The sequence below is a fragment of the Ochlerotatus camptorhynchus genome, unplaced genomic scaffold, assembly GCF_037179485.1.
Source record: "Ochlerotatus camptorhynchus isolate MF236.1 unplaced genomic scaffold, CSIRO-AGI_Acam_v1.1 ptg000442l, whole genome shotgun sequence".
Classification (NCBI taxonomy): Eukaryota; Metazoa; Arthropoda; class Insecta; order Diptera; family Culicidae; genus Ochlerotatus; species Ochlerotatus camptorhynchus.
Genome location: NW_027040928.1, coordinates 197,529 through 217,874, shown reverse-complemented (window position 1 = coordinate 217,874; position 20,346 = coordinate 197,529). Strand labels below are relative to the sequence as shown.

General features: G+C 39.2%; 1 protein-coding gene and 1 non-coding gene across 3 annotated transcripts in view; one reads left to right on the top strand and one right to left on the bottom strand.

The window, feature by feature from the left end:
• LOC135711780 (neuronal acetylcholine receptor subunit alpha-7-like) overlaps positions 1-20,346 on the bottom strand; it is a 321,984-nt gene that overhangs the window by 157,344 nt on the left and 144,294 nt on the right. For both annotated transcript variants that reach the window (XM_065234748.1, XM_065234749.1), the window contains exon 3: positions 13,466-13,510. In XM_065234748.1, coding sequence (XP_065090820.1) covers positions 13,466-13,510 — 45 coding nt within the window. The remainder of the gene's footprint in view (positions 1-13,465; positions 13,511-20,346) is intronic.
• TRNAV-AAC (transfer RNA valine (anticodon AAC)) lies at positions 14,150-14,222 on the top strand. The gene has a single exon. It is a non-coding gene; the product is annotated as a tRNA-Val (tRNA).

Here is a 20,346-nt window from a genome sequence, read left to right as displayed (position 1 = left end):
ATTGTGAACAAAATAAACGTAACGCCTGCAAAAGCAACAGAAGTCATAGAATCTAGAACTCTGTAAACGTGCTTTATGTTCATGCGTTGTGATTGAAATCGTGAACTTTGTTCTCGAAAACGGGAACATGGTTCATGGACTGTAAAATGTCATGACATGCAACTTCATTATAATTACCAATATTTAAAATGGAGTGAGGAAGTAGAATGAAATCAACGGAAGCCTTGATGCAGGTTTTACCCGCATCCCAAACTGGCAGCAGGTATCTGTTCAGTAAATGGAATGAACACACTTTCAACCGAGTTTTCCTCAACAAATCAACACCACCTTCGACTTCCATCAGAGCGGCGGGAGCAAGAACACCGGATGCGTTCGGGGATTCTTTTTCTTCGAGGATGGCCAGTATGATGACATGTACCAGCCACTGCCATTGTGCCGGACCACCATTCTGATGATACGGCTCAGCTCACTCAATAATAAGGACTATAAGGATAAAATCAACAACAACTAAAAATGACAGCTGCAGTATTGCATGTGATCCAAGTTCACGATTTCAGAAACGAAAATCACACTTATGGGTTCATGCTTCATCGAAATCATGATTTTATTTTGTGTTTTCTGTAGCGTTATGAAATCGGTTTTTTTTTTTCGTGAAGTGAATTGGGATAATACGTTTCTTTTCGAATAGTCACAGAGAACATTTGTAGCATTTGAACTTCATGCTATATTAACATAATGTCTAATCAGAATACCGCTACACTTACAGTTTAATTCTTTACATCATACAACACCTAGTAGACCAGTAGGCAATTTTATTTTAAACTAAAATTCACCTGGCTGAAGTGGGAATCAAAGCCTACCTTCATGGTACTCACTCACAGTTTACCTAAAGTACGGGTAATTTCACTATTCGTATGATCATTACAAATTATTTTATATATTATATATTATAACTAAAATGAAAGTCTTAAAGCGTAATTTTTTAAGCCTTAGGATCTTGAAATGATTCAAAATTCTGGAATTTTTATTTTTACTGGGTCCCAGTAATTTAGTCTGAATTTACTTTGAACTATTCATATGATAAATATCTTCGTCCTTTTTCAGAGTTCGATCGTACTTCTTTTCTGGAGTCCCCTCAAATAATTTTGATAATGTCCAAACTTTTTCAGTAACATTCTAAGAGTTTTTAGTATTATCTCTTATAATCTCTTATAAATCCCTCTCCGATTCCACAATTCTCTCAAACTTATAATAATTTCCATGAATTCGCATAATTTTGCCTCCATTCCAAATCACCTTAGAATATTCCAAATATCTTCCTTGGTACCCTCTTCAGAATGACCGTCATGCTCTTTTCAGAATCATCCGATAATTCTCTTGCAACTGCTTTGTAGGTAAGGTAAGAATTGTTTTGAAATCCTCTTTAGTATTACTAAGGTAGGTACTTTAAAATAAACTAAATATTATCAGATACCAATAAAATTCTCATTAAATATCTTATGAATTATCATCAAAAATCTCAAGAACAAACTTCAAAGTCCTGGTGGTTGTCCAGATTCAAAGGCCTTGCTAATTTTTCAAGGCTCAATTTACTATTTTCAATGCTGACCAGTTTTGATGTTCACAGAAGGATTACCAGAAATCTTGGTCAAATTGAAAGAACTAGCAAAAAAGCATTATGAAACTTGGAAGAAGTTGATGAATCTTCGTAGAAATTGTACAAGGAAAATAGAGCAAGTTTTCCGCCCCTCAGAATATTTTTTTGTGGCAAATTTCACCTTCGCAACCTTCCGAGTACGGTGTTACTGATGACCAGTTGAGTGATTTATTTGTGATTTTAACCTAAACTACTCAAAATAGCGATATAAAGTAGATGTAGATCGATATCGGGATGGTTTGTAGAACAAAAGATCAAAACACAGAAGGTCAATGGACGAAAAGTCTAAGGGACTTCAAACTTTTTGAAACTCATCCCTTTCGTATTTCTTTCATTCTCTTTTCGCACTTTGCATGTAACACCATTTCATACTAATCTCTACATTGATTCCATGATGTACGGACCGAGTGAGTGAACTCTAATCCATCCGTGCAATCGTCTGTTATAACTTTTTCCAATTCTGCTCCTGGGTGTGGCTTCGTGACCATACACAAAATGGGTAGGTACACTGCCAATGAGAGTAACTCAAAATTGTGTCGAATTTAACTCAACATTGCAAAAGGCGGTGCTACTCAGTGAATGAGTTATTTTTTTTAAATTGAGTTCCTAAATTAAATGAAGAGATATTTCGCTCAATTTAATAGAACACTCCTAGAATGAGTAAAGTGTTGGTCGAATTTCCTCATATTCAAGCAGGTTTTCCCGGAAAAGTGAGAAAAATGTTGAGTGACCCAACTTTTTCCAATTTTGAGTTGGATTCAACTCAGCTACTAAGTTACTCTCAACGACCGTGTTTGTTTCATTTGAGCACATTTTGAAACTTTATCATTTCCATGTCCTGCGCCCTCCCACTGCGATAATTTCGCCCCCTCATTCCCCAGTTCGGATATCACCAAAAGCTCTGCGCCATTGATCATCGAACCTGTATTCACAAAAACTCATTAGCCTGCCCTAGACAGGCGCGCAATTTATCGCTGCTAAAAACCGAAATAAATCTCATAAATCAACCAACGTCGCACTTTACCTGTTTTTCGTGGAAAATCAACTTTAAAACCATCTCAACCGCAGACACACTGAAGTTGGGGAGAACCCTCGTCAGCACCCACCCTGGAGAATATCAATTATCGTTACTTTGAAGTCTTCCCCCTTCGTGCCTTTTTTTCCCTCCATTACTAAACTTTGATCCGCGTTTAACTTGAACGAAACTTCACTAACTGCACCACCAGAACGTGCGAAAAATGCGTGAAAACGAATCACACGGATTAGCACTTTCCTCCAATGCCACCTTCCATCCACTTTTGCTAATACCTGCCTCAACGACTGCTGCAGAGCCAGCCAGCAGCTGGCAGCATTCATTTATCTTGACACCTCGCCGACGACGGTGACGACGACGGCGGCGGTTGACTGATTTGCTAAGCCGAAAATTACATAATTCCACATAATCTGCAAAAATGGTGAGACCTTGAACCGAAACAAAAATCTGCGGACCTAGATTTCTGTGATTCTGTTAGTTAAAATGAAAATCCTATTTTCATTGTAAATAAATCGGCCGAATAATAGGTTCCATTAGCTCGCCGTCACTACTCCGACATGCTCTCAGTCCGAGAAGCAGCTTCACAAGTGGCGTTCTATTTTGCAATCCGCAGCCATCATCACTATTTCTCTCGAGCTTTGCTGCACACACAGCGATGCTGCGAGTCCGCAGAGGTGGAGGGTTTGTGTGAGAATTAGCATGCCTCATCGAACGGTAATCGCTGCGTCGGTTCACGGGGTGATTAATGATGGTGGTTTTTCTCGGTGATGGGCTTCTAGCCGTTTGAATGTGATCTTGAATGTGTTTAATGGATGATATAAAACACAATAACTTGTTATCTTCGGGCTTAGAAATCGTATTACATGAATACCCAGTGAAAATGTGAATCGACTGTATTACTAAAAATAACCCAATGCAATGTACAAGTGTCATGCTGAAATATGTGATAGTCTACCAGCATCATCACCACTGTCCCCCTTTTTTTTGGGTTCCGAGGCCGGTTGGGTAATGTTGATTGCGTTCGCCTAGATAGCAATAGGGGAAATGGCTCTAATGTTGGCCTATGGATCTCAAGATTGGACCCAGCGTGTTTCGTAGCGTACAAATGGATATTGCTAGTGATACATTGTAAAAAAAAATTACCCAATATTAAGCACCTTAACCCTATAACTTCTTAATATTTACGGCGATGCAAGTGTTCCTCTGAAAAGTTTCCCCATTTGCAGTTACATTTCCTGAAATAAAATTCATGATTGACGATAGCAACGTCTTCATTCAACACTTTGGCAATCGCAAATGCTCACACCAGGACATGACCAAGCAGTAAAAATTGGAGAAAAATTACTGACCATTTGACCCAGAAACGTTCCCTGCCCGGTCTCGTTGGGGGTTCTGGACATGATGCTCTACCAGATTCCCCGGCGAGAGCGAGATACGGCCAAATGAATCAAACATCCTTGCATGATATTCTACACAACCACAATACACACACTCCCTCTTCCTCTATCTCTTTTTCGAGAAGCAACAACAAGTTGAAGTGGACTCTTCTTCCGGTTGCTTTGGGTAGCACCATTCAAAAACCGCACATGGTCCGACGTGGCCGAGGAGCTGCCTGGCAGTCCGTCGGTCTAAGGGTGCCGAATGAAAAAAAAAAACGATAAAAATAAAGCAAATAAGATTATATCTCCTCGGAATGAAACGAAATAAATTGCACATCATATTGTGGTTTCGCTTTCATCCCTTGCGCGGCGGCGGTGGCGGTTGGCGTTGATCTGTTGACCGAAACAGCTTCGTTTGAGGGGGTTTTATTCTTTTTTGTGTTGTGCACCCAGATACGGAAATCCAGCCAAGACACTTCTTGGCCTCCTGCTTCACCAGCAGCGGCTTTTCCATTTTATGTCCGTTCGGAATGGGGTTGAAGCTATAAATAAAATCGAATGCGGTTTATACGAATTCGTTCCAGTTTGAAATTTTAGCTCAAACTGGAATGGTGTCCAGTAGAAAATAGTTGAGTGAAGTGGTAAATTTCACTGAAATTCATTCCAGCTTTCAGTAGAAAGATTTGAAAAATTGTTGAGTTCTAATCTGCCCATATTGTTCAATGGCCAAAATACCGTCCAATCAATATCCTTGCTGCAGCTCTAGCAGCCAAAACCAGACCCGAGAACAGGTACGTGATTCGCGCTCGGGTAAAGAAAGTCAAACTGTCGAATCGAATTGCTATCCTCATATTTTATGTATTAAAGCGCACCCCTTCTTTCCTGTCCCGGACGATCGCTCTGGATTGCAAGCCAAGCTTCGGTAAGTCAGACAGCTTCAGCCGAATCGTCCTCGGAGATTTCATGACTAGTTACCTCATCTCATGCCATTTTCAACGGTCGGTGGTTGCACTACTGCTGATGCTGTTGGCAGCAGCTTTCCAATACCGTATGCGTGATAATGTTTGCATCATCGTACAAATAAGGTTCCCGTTTTACCTGTGCATACAATGCCTTGGCTTTCTTTGCATGCACGTAACCTATAGCTCATACCGTAGTAGGCTGTGTATAAAAGAAAATGATTTAATTAGTTTGACAGTTGCACCATGACGAAGTGGCTGCGTATTCGTGATTAGTCCCATGCGCAAATGTCGCAAAAATACATTTCAATCGCCGTGGGAGTGTCCCGGTGGACCGTCAAAAGGGTTTTAGACCGAGAAATGAAAGGACAACTATCCGCGAAGGTGGCCACAGGTCGTCCGAGGTCAGCTCGGGTTCCGAGGGTTATCGCTGCTATCAAAAGGAAGATTCGGGTGAATCCAGTGCGTTCAATAAGGAAAATGGCAAAGGAACACGGGATCAGTAACTTTACGGCACGGAAGATCGTAAAGGAAGATTGCGGGGTGAAGTCTAGGGCACGGAAAAATACTCACATGATTACCAACCGCATCTGGGAGCTACGAGTCGAACGATGCAAGAAAATCTTGAACTTCCTTAAGCGAAAAAATCCGTTAATCTCTCACCGATGAGAGAATGTTTACCGTCGATCCCGTATCAAATTCCAGAACCGACCGGTATATTAGTTCTCTTCCGGTAAATGACGTGGCCGACGAGCACAAGAACGTGTATCTGACCAAGCATCCTGCTAGCGTTATGGTGTTTGGATTGGTGGCTTCCGATGGCAAAAAAATTTACCCGGTGTTCATTCCAGAAGGCGACCAAGTCAACACGGAGGTCTACATCGGGATTTTAAGTAAGTATGTTCTTCCGTGGATCAAAGAACAGTACGGTCCGAAGCCAAATGTTGTATTTCAACAAGATGGGGCTCCGTGCCACACCTCGAACCGCACTCAGAAGTGGTTGCAGGAACATCTTCCGTTCTGGGCGAAGGATATGTGGCCGCCATCCAGCCCCGATCTTAATACGCTGGATTACTCAATATGGCGCGTCATGAAGGCCAAGGTCTGTTCTAAACGCCACTCGAGTACAGCAAGCCTCAGACAAACATTGACCCGTACCTGGAGAGAAATGGATCCAGACTACATTATTAGAACCTGCCATGCATTCCGGAAGCGTGTGGATGCCGTAATTGCAGCAAGTGGAAACTCGATCGATGATTAACATAGTTTGAGACTCTGAGAAACATCCCCCCTTTGAATAAATAAAAAAAAAATACGAAAACGAAATTTTTGAGAATTTTTTTAATTTTGACATTGCTCAATGGTGCAAACATTATCACGCATACGGTAAGCATATATATATACATGTGTATGTTCTGAAGGTGTCAGCAAGAGCTTCGGCTACACCTACAGCCATCCTAACGTTGTTGACTTTCCCCATAATGTCTGGCAGTCAATTTTTGATGCCATTCCCTCCCACCTCACCGACCAAACAACCGTCCAAGTAGGTACAGCACGTTGCAAAAGGGAATGGGTGGAAATCCATGAAAAAGCGATTGGAAAATTGACTGTGAATTCGAAATACCCCACGTCCAATCAGGGAAAAGTTGATTTATAGCTATTGAAGGTGAATTTGGAGCGGGCTGGTTTGCGGAGAGTTCCGAAATATATCTTCTGCATTATGGGTCTTGTACTCATTCGTGGCTAGAATAGATTCCTAGAGGGGTTTTCCAGTATCTAACTTTTACTTTGATTGATATGAGCGACTTCTAAGAAACAAAGCAAACAAACAACACTCAAATGAGTCACGCACATGCGTCCGGATTAGATTGGTTGCGGCAAAATGGCATCTAAATCCATGGTCTGACTGTCAGAATTGTCACAACGGATCCGATGTGGATGCATTATGCGTCGCCCTGGGTGCGTGAAGAAATTAATCCCAACCTGGATTTTTGGCTAATTGCATTTTAATGCCTTTGATGCAGTTTTATAGCGATGTTTTAAAGCTAATTTTAGATTGACGATTTTCCTGAGTTTCCCTGAAGCAGGCTTGTAATTGCTCAATGCAGCTAAAATGCTTTTTTTTTTTAACTCTTTATTTGTTCCAAATTCAAAATAAATTACCTTTCATTTTTAACCTAGGTGCTCCAGTTACTACAGTAACTTACCAGCCTTAATTGTTATGATATATATCTAAGTGTTTTTACATTGTTCCTGTCTTGGCAATTCAGTATTTTAAATAGGTTTTTTTTAAACCTGCATGTCAGTATAACAATTGATAGCTTAAAAATAAAAAACTAAAACTAAATCTTATCTAAGTATAAAGGGAATTAATCGTTGCAATTGAGGATTGCAACGATTTTTGCCTGAAATTATTAATTATTTTGTTGGACATTTGTGCTAAAGTCTCAACATTCGAAATTCTATGTACTTCGGTTGTACTGTACCAGGGAGGCAACTTCAAAATCATTTTCAGAATTTTGTTCTGAATCCTTTGAAGTGCTTTTTTCCTGGTAGTGCAGCAACTAGACCATATTGGCATAGCGTAAAGCATGGCCGGTCTAAAAACTTGTTTAAATATTAGAAGTTTATTCGTCAGGCAAAGTTTGGATTTCCTGTTTATAAGAGGATACAAACATTTAATATATTTGTTACATTTGGCTTGAATGCCCTCAATGTGATCTTTAAAAGTTAATTTTTGGTCAAGTATTAATCCAAGATATTTCACTTGGTTTGACCAGGAAATTGGAACTCCGTTCATAGTGACTATGTGACTACTACTAGGTTTCAAAAACGAAGCTCTAGGCTTATGTGGAAATATTATAAGTTGAGTTTTGGAAGCGTTGGGAGAAATCTTCCATTTTTGTAAATAAGAAGAGAAAATATCTAAACTTTTCTGCAGTCTGCTGCAAATAACACGAAGACTTCTTCCTTTAGCGGAAATGCCTGTGTCATCAGCGAACAAAGATTTGTGGCAACCCTGAGGCAAATCAGGGAGGTCCGAAGTGAAAATGTTATACAATATAGGCCCAAGAATGCTACCCTGAGGAACTCCTGCCCTAACAGGGAGTCGATTAGATTTGGAATTTTGATAATTTACTTGAAGAGTTCTGTCAGTTAAATAATTTTGAAGCAATTTCATAATATAAAGTGGAAAATTAAACTTTTTCAATTTAGCAATCAAACCTTCATGCCAAACACTGTCGAATGCTTTTTCTATGTCTAGAAGAGCAACTCCAGTTGAGTGGCCTTCAGATTTGTTTGAACGAATTAAATTGGTAACTCTTAAGAGTTGATGAGTAGTTGAATACCCATGGCGAAATCCAAACTGCTCATCTGCAAAAATTGAGTTCGTATTGATGTGAAGCATCATTCTATTCAAAATTATCTTTTCAAAAAGTTTACTTATTGAAGAAAGCAAACTTATTGGACGGTAGTTAGAAGCTTCAGCTGGATTTTATCCGGCTTCAAAATTGGAACAACTTTTGCATTTTTCCATTTATCAGGAAAGTATGCCAAATGGAAACATCTGTTAAATAATTTTACCAAGAAAGACAAGGTACTCTCTGGGAGTTTTTTGATGAGGATATAGAAAATTCCATCATCACCTGGAGCTTTCATATTTTGAAAATTTTTAGTTATAGACCTTACTTCGTCCAAATCAGTCCCCCAGGAATCATCAAAAATATTTTCCCGAGAGAAAATATTCAGATAATCCCGAGCAACCTGATTCTCAATAGGACTAGTAAGACCCAAACTGAAATTATGGGAACTCTCGAATTGCTTAGCAAGTTTCTGAGCTTTTTCCAAATTTGTGATCAAAATTTTACCACCTTCTTTAAGCGCTGGAATAGGCTTTTGAGGTTTTTTCAAAATTTTTGTGAGTTTCCAAAAGGGTTTGGAACTCGGGTCTAATTTAGAAATATTATTTTCAAAAGTTTTGTTCCTCAGGGCAGAGAATCGCTTTTTAATTTGTTTTTGCAAATCCCGCCAGATAACCTTCATGGCAGGATCGCGTGTTCTTTGATATTGTCTCCTACGGACATTTTTAAGACGGATCAAGAGCTGAAGATCATCGTCTATTATAATTGAATCGAATTTAACCTCGCATTTTGGTACTGAGGCAGCTCTTGCTTCAACTATAGAAGTAGTCAGAGATTCAAGAGCATAATTAATTTCATCTTTGGTTTGCAAAGGAATGTTTGGATCGAAGTTATATTCCATAAATGTTCGATACTGCTCCCAATCAGCTCTATGGTAATTGAAAGTAGAGCTGTTGGGATTAGAAATTATTTCTTGGGATATTTCAAAAGTTACTGGAAGGTGATCAGAACCGAAGTCAGCATGGGTAACCAATTGGCTACAAAGTTGACATGAATCAGTTAAGACCAAATCAATAGTGGAGGGATTTCTTGCAGAAGAAAAGCATGTTGGGCTGTTTGGATATTGAATAGTGTAATAACCTGCAGAGCAATCATCAAACAGAATATTACCATTGGAATTGCTTTGAGCATTATTCCATGAGCGGTGTTTTGCATTAAAATCGCCAATAATGAAGAATTTAGACCTATGACGGGTATGTTTATGAAGGTCACCCTCGAGAAAATTCTTTTGGAATGACAAATGGGCAGCAATAAACGTAAGTTGTCCAAATTTTGTTTCGACAGAAACTCCCAAAGTTTCAAAAGCATTGGTTTCAAATGAAGAATGAATTTTATGTTTGATTCGTCTATGAACAATGATGGCAACGCCACCACAGGGTCCATCAAGACGATCATTTCTATAAATCAAGTAATTTGCGTCCTTCTTAACCTTATGGGCAGGTTTAAGGAACGTTTCAGTTATAACGGCAATATGCACGTTATGAACTCTCAAAAAGTTAAATAGCTCGTCTTCATTATCTTTAAGAGATCGAGCATTCCAATTTACAATATTTAATGCTTTAAAATCCATTACTGAATTTTAAAGTCATGACAATATTATTTGCAAATTTTACTCCAGTTTGAATAGCATCAAACATGGAGTTAGATTTAAGCATATCAGAAATCATGTCAATTAATGAATTCTGTAAAAATTCCATTTTGAGGGCAGTAATGCTTCCGTTGGTTAGTATTTTGATTTCTACCCGGTGCAATAGCAGCATAGGTAGCTCCATTAACTCGCTGAACATTGTTAGCAGCGAGGGGAGTAGGTACAGATGAAACATTTGAAGCAGGGGTGATATTTGTACCTACGGGTACGAATGTAGAATTTGTTCCTCGCTGACCGTTGTTAACAGCAGAGGAATTTGTACCTGGTCGGAAACGTGGAGCGTTTCCTACCTGACGGTTAGAACGAGATTGTAGGATCGCTTTGCGAGTCTTACATTCCCAAAAATTGGATTTGTGGTTTTCACCACAATTTGAACATTTAAATTTCTTAGGATCTTCCTTCACAGGACAGTCGTCCTTTGCGTGAGAGGAATCACCACAATTCATGCATTTAGCTGGCATGTAGCAATTTTTAGTTCCGTGACCCCATCCCTGGCACTTACGGCACTGGGTGAGGTTTTGGAAATTTCCTCCAGTCTTCCTGAAGTGTTCCCACTTCACTCGGACATGGAGCATAAGGCTAGCTTTTTCTAAGGCCTTAAGGTTGTTTAGTTCACTAGACTTGAAGTGAACTAAATAAAAATCATTAGAAATCCCGTTACGCGAATCGCCAGGACGGGATTTCATTTTCATTTTGATTACTTGGAGTGGCACAACTCCAAGTAATTTTGCCAGTTCATCTTTGATCTGATCCAGGGATTCACCACTGGGCAGTCCTTTCATGACAACCTTGAACACACGTTCAGTTTTGGTGTCGTAAGTAAAAAATTTGTGCTTCTTCTCAGTAAGATACTTGAGAAGACATTTAAATCCGTCCAAGGTTTCAGCCAATACACGGCATTCACCCCGACGTCCAATTTGTAGTGAAAACTTAACTTTCACGAAATTCAAAAGTTCCATGCGAAGAGCATGGAAATCGGTAGTGGTTATCACAATAGGGGGAATCTTTTCCTTCTTGGCATTAAGCCGGGAAAGTTTACTAGAATTTTTCTTGGATGATGGATCATTCTCATCATCCGTGAGCAAATCAAATTGATTACTCAAATTAATTTCATCAGAAGGGGGGTCAAGAGTTTGCCCCTTTCTTTTGCGTTTAGGCGCCATGGCGGCAGTAAATTTTTATCCAAATCGACTTCCAAGCAGATTACTATAAGAATCTGAAGGATCGAAGAGGAATTTTCCAAATCGATATCCAAGAAGGATTACCTCGGGAAGGGTCCAAACAAGGATCGAAGAGGAATAAGAGTTGAAAAAGGTAGAAAATTTTTACAGGTTGAGCACTGAAAAGTGCTGTTTAAATTTGTTGTAGCTTTAGGTAGTAGTAACACTTCCTTCAGCAAAAAGCAAATAGATCCGCACGGCAAGAGAGCACGATGCGGACTGCAGCTAAAATGCTATTTTTCGTAACTATGAAGCTATGAGATATTATAATAATAATTTTAATTTGTAAGAAGCAAGAAGAGGTGGAAAAGCTTGTGGTTGACTTATAAAATCTGTCAATTTTGCTTTCAGAAGGTCACAACTAGCGATTTTATGATCACTGATTGCTCGCTCATCGCGTTGCTCATCGTTACAGCTAATCGCTATTGTGATCCTTTGTTAGCTAAATTGACAGGTTGTATGTGTCATGTACACATTTTACCTTCTTTTCTTGCATCTTGTAAATAACAATTATCATTGAAATATCTCATAGCTTCATAAATCCGAAAAATATCATTTGATATTTGAAGTGCCTACAATTTTACAGAACCATACTATCTCGCAGTCCGTTCAAGAAACTTCTCCTTCTTCTCTCATTCCTTGGAACTTCTTTAAAGTTTCTACGATATTTGTGGATTGCTCCTTGAGTTTCTGGAACTTCCCTGAAGTTCTCGTTACTCTTCTGTTGATGTTCCTGCACACTTAGAAATACCTAATTTTACACGTGATGGAATCCATCTCTGGCATAAAGGATGAGACGTAAACAAACATTATATAAGTGTTCATATCAATTTCTTAAATATCTAGATTCCACCTTATTATATTATATAAGAGGTAGAGAGCAGTGTTGGAAAAGTTCGCGATATTTCACGAAGTTCTCCAAGGGAAAAGTTCGCGAGTCATAGTGATTTTTTGCGAACTTTTCCATCACTGGTAGAGAGGGTATTCAAACGTACATTCTCAGTGACACCTTAACTTTAGACAACACACATTCGTTGACGGAATTCAATGGTATCCATCTTAAATATATTTAGTATAAGTGATGCGAGATAAAATACCGTTATGCACCGAAATCCAAAACCTTAGTCCATAAATCCGGAAACCTATTAAAATTGATTATCAATTCCTAGTATGCTCAAAAAAGTACAAAAAATTTATCTAGACTAACACCGTTCAGAATCACCACACATGTTTGTTATGTTACAAATTAGACGAAATAATAAATTTAAAAAAAAATTCAGATTAGTGTACCGTCCAGTATTCGGAGAATTCCGGTCATATGTTGAAAATGACAAGCAAGTTTGCAAAACAAACTATTTTAAGCCTATCAAACATCATTCTATTCAACATATGTACATATATCTACTTCAAAGTCATACAGCACAGATGCAGGCATGCGCTTTTATACATGTTTTTCCCATCTTTCAATAACTTGAACGAAAATATGAGAAGCAGCACCGTTGCTGCCTCAAACATTCCCAGACCATTCCAATGACCATCTGGTTCAAAAGATCGAAACATTACTTCCCGTTCGGAATTTTCACATTGGTAAAAACTACTACCGTCTTCTTTTCAACTTCAAAGCTCCGGTCCGAAACACGGAACACGTAAAACTTCCTCTTGCCAAGCTTCAACATCTTCCATCTCCTGACTGCAACAACTCTTCGGAACGCTTAGGGAGAAAATTCAATTTCCAACTTCAAAATCCATAAATCATCAAAGAGCATCTGGTTTGACCCACTTTCTGTCCCCCTCTATCTCTTCCGTCTCCCTTGCCCGGCAGAATGTAATGCTTGCACGAAATTCCCGATGATGTAATACGTAACGACCGTTTATTGCGAGAGCGGATGTCTCGTCGAACTTGTGTTTCAAAATGACGCTTCTTTTTTTTTTGTCGCCCGATCACCGTTGACTCCAGCTGGTCCTCTGGTGGCGTGATGCACGCGACGTCATCCTGGTGATAGTGGATTCGGTGGCTAAAACATTTTATACGGGCTGCTGCAGCCTCAATATGCAACGCTCAACTAGCGCGCTGGTTCAGCGTTGTCGTTCGTTTGCAGCAGCCATCCCCTGAGAAACCACATGGTCTCCCGAAACGTTATACTTACTAGCTTCAACCATATGTTAGTAACGAGCAGTTGATTTTTTTCGTCCTGCAAAGAAAATAAAGAAAAAAAGACGATTAGATGCGGCGGGGTAAAACGGCAAAAAGGCAGAAAGTAGGAGAACGGTCAACCGTGTCAATGTGCTATAATCAGCCAGCGTAGCGGACGCTACTCTCTCGTCTATGCCAACACGCGTGAGGTAGCCGATGAGATCGACTCAAAAGAGAGTGGTTTTTCACTCAAAATCGAAAAACCGAAAATCCTTCCATATACTACCCCTTGCCTCAAAAATCTGCTGAGTGACTGAGTGAATTAGAAAAGTTTTCCTGGAAAATCGAGCCGGTCTCTGTAAGTAACCTTCATTTTTGCGAACTTGAGTGAACGAAACTTAAATTTGAGTTGGTTTAATCGACCGTGCACGAGTGTGTATGGTCAACTTTCAGTCAAACTGATTCAACAAAACGAACGAGCGAATGAACGGTGGCATCTTGCTGCTTGTTCTCGTTTGCCGTTTTCGGTGACCCTTATCAAAGACTCTTGTTGTTGTTGTGCCTGACGATGTGCGGTGCTATTTTTTTCTACTTTGTTCGCTTCAGAAGCGAATGTCGTCTATTTTCAGCTTAGATGGAGCGATAAGTGAACGGTTCACGTTTTTTTGAAGCTATTTTTGAGAAACAGCATCATGCGGTTTCCGTGGTGTAGTGGTTATCACATCCGCCTAACACGCGGAAGGCCCCCGGTTCGATCCCGGGCGGAAACAGAAGCTTTTTATTGGCATGACTTTATCCTGATTTTTATCATCTGCCTTGTTCTCGCAGTAGCCATTGCCTAGGTTGAAATAATTCTATTTTTTATTTTAATTAATTTATTTGTACAGGCTTAATCGAATAAACTTTACAAAGCCGAGTTATCATTTCGTTATACATTATTTATGTCTTATATTTAAAGTTAAAGGAACTTGACCGAATACTCGCGGTTGTCTCGAGGTTAGTAGACATTTACAATATTTTGAATGGGAAAAGGGAGAGTTGAAATGTGGTTTACGATACAAATATTTAATTAATCCTAAAACATGAACTTATTTCTATTCATCTTGAAAACGAACATAAAAAAAACACACACTTACAAAATACAAACACAAGGTTAATCAAACTTACAATCTAAGGTTAATATTCTTAAAGTAAAGTTTCATAAACTCATATATGTTTATTTAAAAAAATATGAACAAAACAAACGAAGCACACAAGTTAGGGGTTCTGTTCATAAACTACGTAGACAGTTAAGAGGGGGGGGGAGTGGGGTTGGCAATTATCCACGGCCCATACACGGCACGTAGTTAATGAACAGCCCCTTACTTCCTTTTTTTTAACTCTTGTACTTGAGAATGATTGTAACTCTGTTGACTTATTTACTACTTGTTGTTATAAGTCAGTTTTGGAAACATGAGCAAACTTGATTACAACTGCATTATTACTTACTAATGTCTTTAGTGTAATAAATAAGTTTTGATTACAGTTATTTCACTTATTAATTATATCTACTGTTTGTTTCAAAAAGTTACCAGTGTCGATAAATATTATCAATATGTTGTTTAGAATATGGTGAATATAAATTGTGCTAATCTTATTGTTTGAGAATCGTTATACATTATTAAGAAAGTCTTTGAAATTTTTCTAATTCTGTCACCTATTAAAAAAAAATGTTTTTGATAGGAACTGGGACACAAATTGGGAAAAGCGTACAAGAGCTTCACAACACATTGAGAACTAAAACTAAAATTATACAAATGGGAAATTTTGAAATGTTCCTGGTTCCTGGAATACCAGGGTAGTTATTTATACCATACAGTTCTGTTCGATACAATAGCAGTGCCTGTGCATGATGATTTTTGTACAAAATTGACAACTTGGACCAGTGAGTGAGTTTAGCAAATGGATATTTTTCCACTCTCATACGCTCCACGCTTGATATTGGAGCAAAATATAATGCTTGATATTGGTTTTACAACCTCCTTTAATATTGCGAAACTATTCACAACGTGTAAAGTTGAATCCTCCATTGAAGTATTCATTATCTTCACCGATGGCAAACACGAAGCGACTACTGCTAGCCGTTATGGAAGTTTCAGTTGCGTTCGGGTGTAAAGCAAAAATCATGAAACTCAATCTCACCACAGTTTGGAGAGATTTGAAGTTGGTGAGTTTTGTTAGATAGATATTCCAAGCTTCGACAGCACAGCTTGCAATTTCAACCGCAGTTGTGTGCTTGTTGATTATTATCTACGAAAATCAAGCGTGATTTTTGGCTTTGGTGAGATTTGATTTTTTGATATTTTTCCAACACTGACTTTGACATTCAAAGTGTTTTTTGTAACTTCATAGGTGAAGTTCCAACGAGAGTTGGTTGGAAATACTATACTAATATCAACATGAAGCTTTAGTGTGATAATTCATTAACTAGAGAAAGTTCTGAAAAGGATAGGATGATAGTTCCGCTAGAGCAGGGCAGTGTGAAAATTGAATAGAAGTTGAAATTACTGCGACAGTACTAGCAACCGGTGGAAACTAACGATTTTAAACAAGATCACTACTTGACTAGCCTATTGGTCCCAAGTACATCAATAAGCGTTCCCCATTCTAGTCAACATTATAGCACTACACTTTGTTTGTTTTGATTCGCTATGAAAGTTTGACAGATAAAATGAGGGGTTCGTGGATTTTCCTATGTTTCGAGGGGTACATCGATTAGCTTGGGACCGAAGAGAGGACCATAGCTGAGCCGAAAATTTGAGCACATTTTTTCGGGACCTTCTGGTCTTAGAGTTACCTCTATGGTACTAGTCAAACGCACACTCCTCTGCCACGTTGCCGATAGCATATCCAGGGGATGGTGTGTCATAATGAATTTCTTCTTTACCCCACTATTGTATTGCTCCTCTCGTCATGAGCAACGTAGTCATCTCAGAGAGAAAAGCAGTAGAGTTTACATGTTGTTCCTTCGTTTTTGATCAATTGAGCTGAAACGTTCGCCACAGAACAACAAATATATTCAATTTTACGATTACAAATTACCAAATTTTTTGAAGCACCTGCCGGCCAGTGAATGCAATTATTTTTAAGTATCATGCACATTTGTTAATTTGGTGAGGATTGTTTGAATTTTGTAAAATCAATCACGCAAATTGTTTATTGTTTATTTGGAGGGAAAAGCCCACACTAGTGGGCGCAAAACCTCATCCTTTCCTGTACCAACAGATAACATGGAATCCTACAGATACATTTGCTTGAACTAAGTCCTAAACATATAAAAGGATATTAATGATAACATAATTAACTTAATTTAAGTACATAAAACAGAAACCGTCAGGAAGTCAAAAGTACATTATAAAACAGATTCTTAATTCAGTTATAACATTTGTTGAAAATCTTGCACATGCTAGTTAACGGCTCATTAGCGCCGTAGTTTGTGCGAGAAGCCGGGATGTTGAAAAAATATTAAGAACGTAAATTTACCCGTCTGATATTGACATTCAACTGCTGCAGAAGTGAACCGCAATTGATGTCCGATCGCAGGAGATCAGCGATAAAGGTAGCCTTAGAGACGCCTCGGCGAACACTAAGTAATTGTAAGGACATCAAATTACAACGACATTCATAACTAGGGAGATTGAAAGGATCACTTCAGGGTAGCCAATGAAGGGTGAAACGTACAAATCTTCGCTGAATGGCCTCAATACGATTCACCCCGTTGCTGTAAAAAGGAGCCTATACAACGGAACAGTACTCTAATGTGGACCGGACTAGTGTACAATAGAGTGTTTTTAAACAGAAAATGTCACTAAAGTTTTTGGCGAAACGAAAAATGAAACCAAGTTGAGAAGATGCCTTAGCGGAAACATAAGCCACATGGTCCTTGAAGGTGAGTTGTGAATCAAGTAGAACGCCTAAGTCTTTAATGGTAGATTCACGGCTTAATATTTGCTCCTGCAGGCTGTAAGCATAATAGATAGGTGATTTTTTTTTCCTGGAAAACGTTATAATGGCACATTTAGAAGCATTTAACACCATCCTGTTCTTGTCACATCAAACAGTAAAAACGTCCAGCTGCTGCTGAAGAAACAATGCATCAATTCGATCTTTGATGACAAAGTATAGTAAATCGTCAGCATAATACAGCTTCAGGCAACGGATCGAAAAGTGAACGTCATTCAGATCTAATAAAAATATGAACGGTCCCAGATGACTGCCTTGAGGTTCACCAGAAGAAACAGCGAACGGTTGAGAAAAATGATCTCCAATCTTCACTGACATATGTCGACCGGTGAGGTATGAGCGAAGCCAATCAAGAAGGGAACCGTGAAAACCAAGTCGCTCTAGTTTGGCCACTGCAATCTCGTGATTGATTTTATCAAAAGCAGCAGAAAGATCGGTGTAGATAGCATCCACTTGATGACCTCTTTCCATCTCGCGTATGATTGATGATGTGTATTGAACGAGATTTGTAGCGGTCGACCTCTTCGGCATAAAACCGTGCTGTTCCGTCACGATGTAACTAGAGCATGTGTGTTTTAAATAATCTAGCACCAATAGTTCAAAAAATTTTGAGACTGCACATAAAGCAGCGATACCACGGTAGTTGGACACCGACTGCTTATTGCCTTTTTTGAAGACAGGGAAAGAAAGAAAGAAACCAAAGAGAGGTTGAAGATGGATGCTAAAGGTGCGGCCAGCACTCCAATACAGTTCTTAATAACCGCGGAAGGGATTCCATCAGGGCCAGTGCTGAAAGAATTTTTTAAACGAAGGCCTGCTCTACGAACATCTTTAGTCGAAATAGGCGGATGCGGCCCAACAGCAGAAAGTACTGGAACATCACTTACGGCGGCTACGATGTGCTCGTTAGGTAAATTTTCTTTGACGAAGACACTGCTGAATTGTGACATGAACAGGTCAGCGATTCCCTCCGTATATGATTCTTCTTGATCCGTATTGTACATTGTAGAAGGTAAGCCCGATTCCTTCCGTTGATCGTTCACATGATTCCAGAAGCTCTTGGGATATGCTTTGAGTTTAGTTTGTAGATGGCGCTGATGGGCTTGATAAAGCTGTCTGTTGAGCCGCTTGTACTGTTTGTTAACGAGGTTGTACTTCCTCTTCAATACATCCGTTCGAAGTTTACAAAATGTCTTCAAGGCAGCTCGTTTGGATGATTTCAGTCGCTTGAGTCAGTGGTTGGTCCAAGGAGGGTTACTAGATATGGGTGGAGTTGTCATGGGTACAAACTGGTCGATCGCATACACGACAATATTCGAGAAAATAGAAGAGACAGCATTCGCGTCACGATCTCGGAGTTCATCGTCCCAGCTGATGTTTTCGAAAAAGACTGCCATTCCCTCGAAGTCAGTCCTATGGTAGTCATACGATACGCTGTCCACGGTTACCCGAAAAGTGCAAGCCTGATATAAGTGTAATGATAACTGCAGAGGTGAATGGTGTCTACAACGTTTAACTAGTGGTTCGGGTGCCTCTTGAACCGAGCAATTAGAGGCGAGTTCACGGCTAAGGAAACATAGATCAAGCAGTCTATGATTTTCATTGGAAATCCCGTTCCGTTGCAGAAGATCAGCAGTATTGTAGCAATCTAGGAGAGATGCTATTAGAGGTGTAATGTATGAGCCATTAGAGCGAAGTTTAAAGAACCCTGTTTCATTCGATTACCAGTTGACTGAGGCAAGATTGAAATCACCAACAACAAGGATTTCGTCAGTCACATTCATCTTGGATACAACCCAAAAAAGTGAATCAATGTGTTGATCGATCAACTCAGAATCGCCAAGTCGGTCCGGGGGTAAATACAACACGCAAATGAAGACCACTTTCAACGGTAGGGTAACAGCAAATATATCATATTAACAATATGATCCATTCATGGCTTTTCCAACCTCGCATATTTCGTTTAACTACATCTATCATTTCTGAGTCATTCATCGGAATAGTCATAGATCGAAACAATTTTTCCATGTCATAATAATAATCTTGAAAAGACTCGTTTCTCTGTTGTCGACGTTGATATATTTTTGAGCGCACTAGAGAATCTAACTCTGGATGCACGAATGATTTTCTCAGTTCCTCAACCATGTGGTTCCAGTCTCTCAAATAGCCTTTAGAACTCATCGACATGAACCAATTCAAAGCAGGGCCAGTGAACGGATGGAAGTCTTCATTAGTTACAATTGGCCTGCAAAATATTGCTTCACGCACCATCTAGCGTTGAAAAAGGTCAGCAACAATCATTCAATTACAATCGACAGGTGCGAATATAGCACTTATTACAAAAGTAAGAGTCAAATTATTTTCATTAATTACATTGTGTATATTACTTTAAAAAAATTTCTGACGTGTCACTGTTGTCATCAAATAAAATAAAATGCTGAAATACATTCATTTGAAATATTAAACAAATTTTCATTTGGTTTACCCCTCGTGACGATAAACAAATTCATTGGTAGCCTTTTTGGCCACAGAGGTGCTTTCATCGCTAAAAATTCGGTTCGCCAGCTAAGCGAAAGGGTGGATCATATTGTTAATATAATAAAGGGTGATACGGTCAAAATTTGGTCAAGGGAAAACACGTGTAAATCGGTGAAATCGTTTATTTAAAAAATCAAATTAAATTTCTTTTTCAAGTTCAATTAGTATAAAATTCAGGAAAAATATTCAGTTAGGCTTCCGCTTTTCCAAATCCGAATTGCTTGACCCCTGCCATCAGATTTTGTACAGCCACCTTGTCCACCTTCTTCGCCGCAGAAAGCCAGTTTGCCTTGAACTGCTGCTCGCCCTTAGCAGTTTTTTTGGTCTTCTTTAGGTTCCGCTTGACAATAGCCC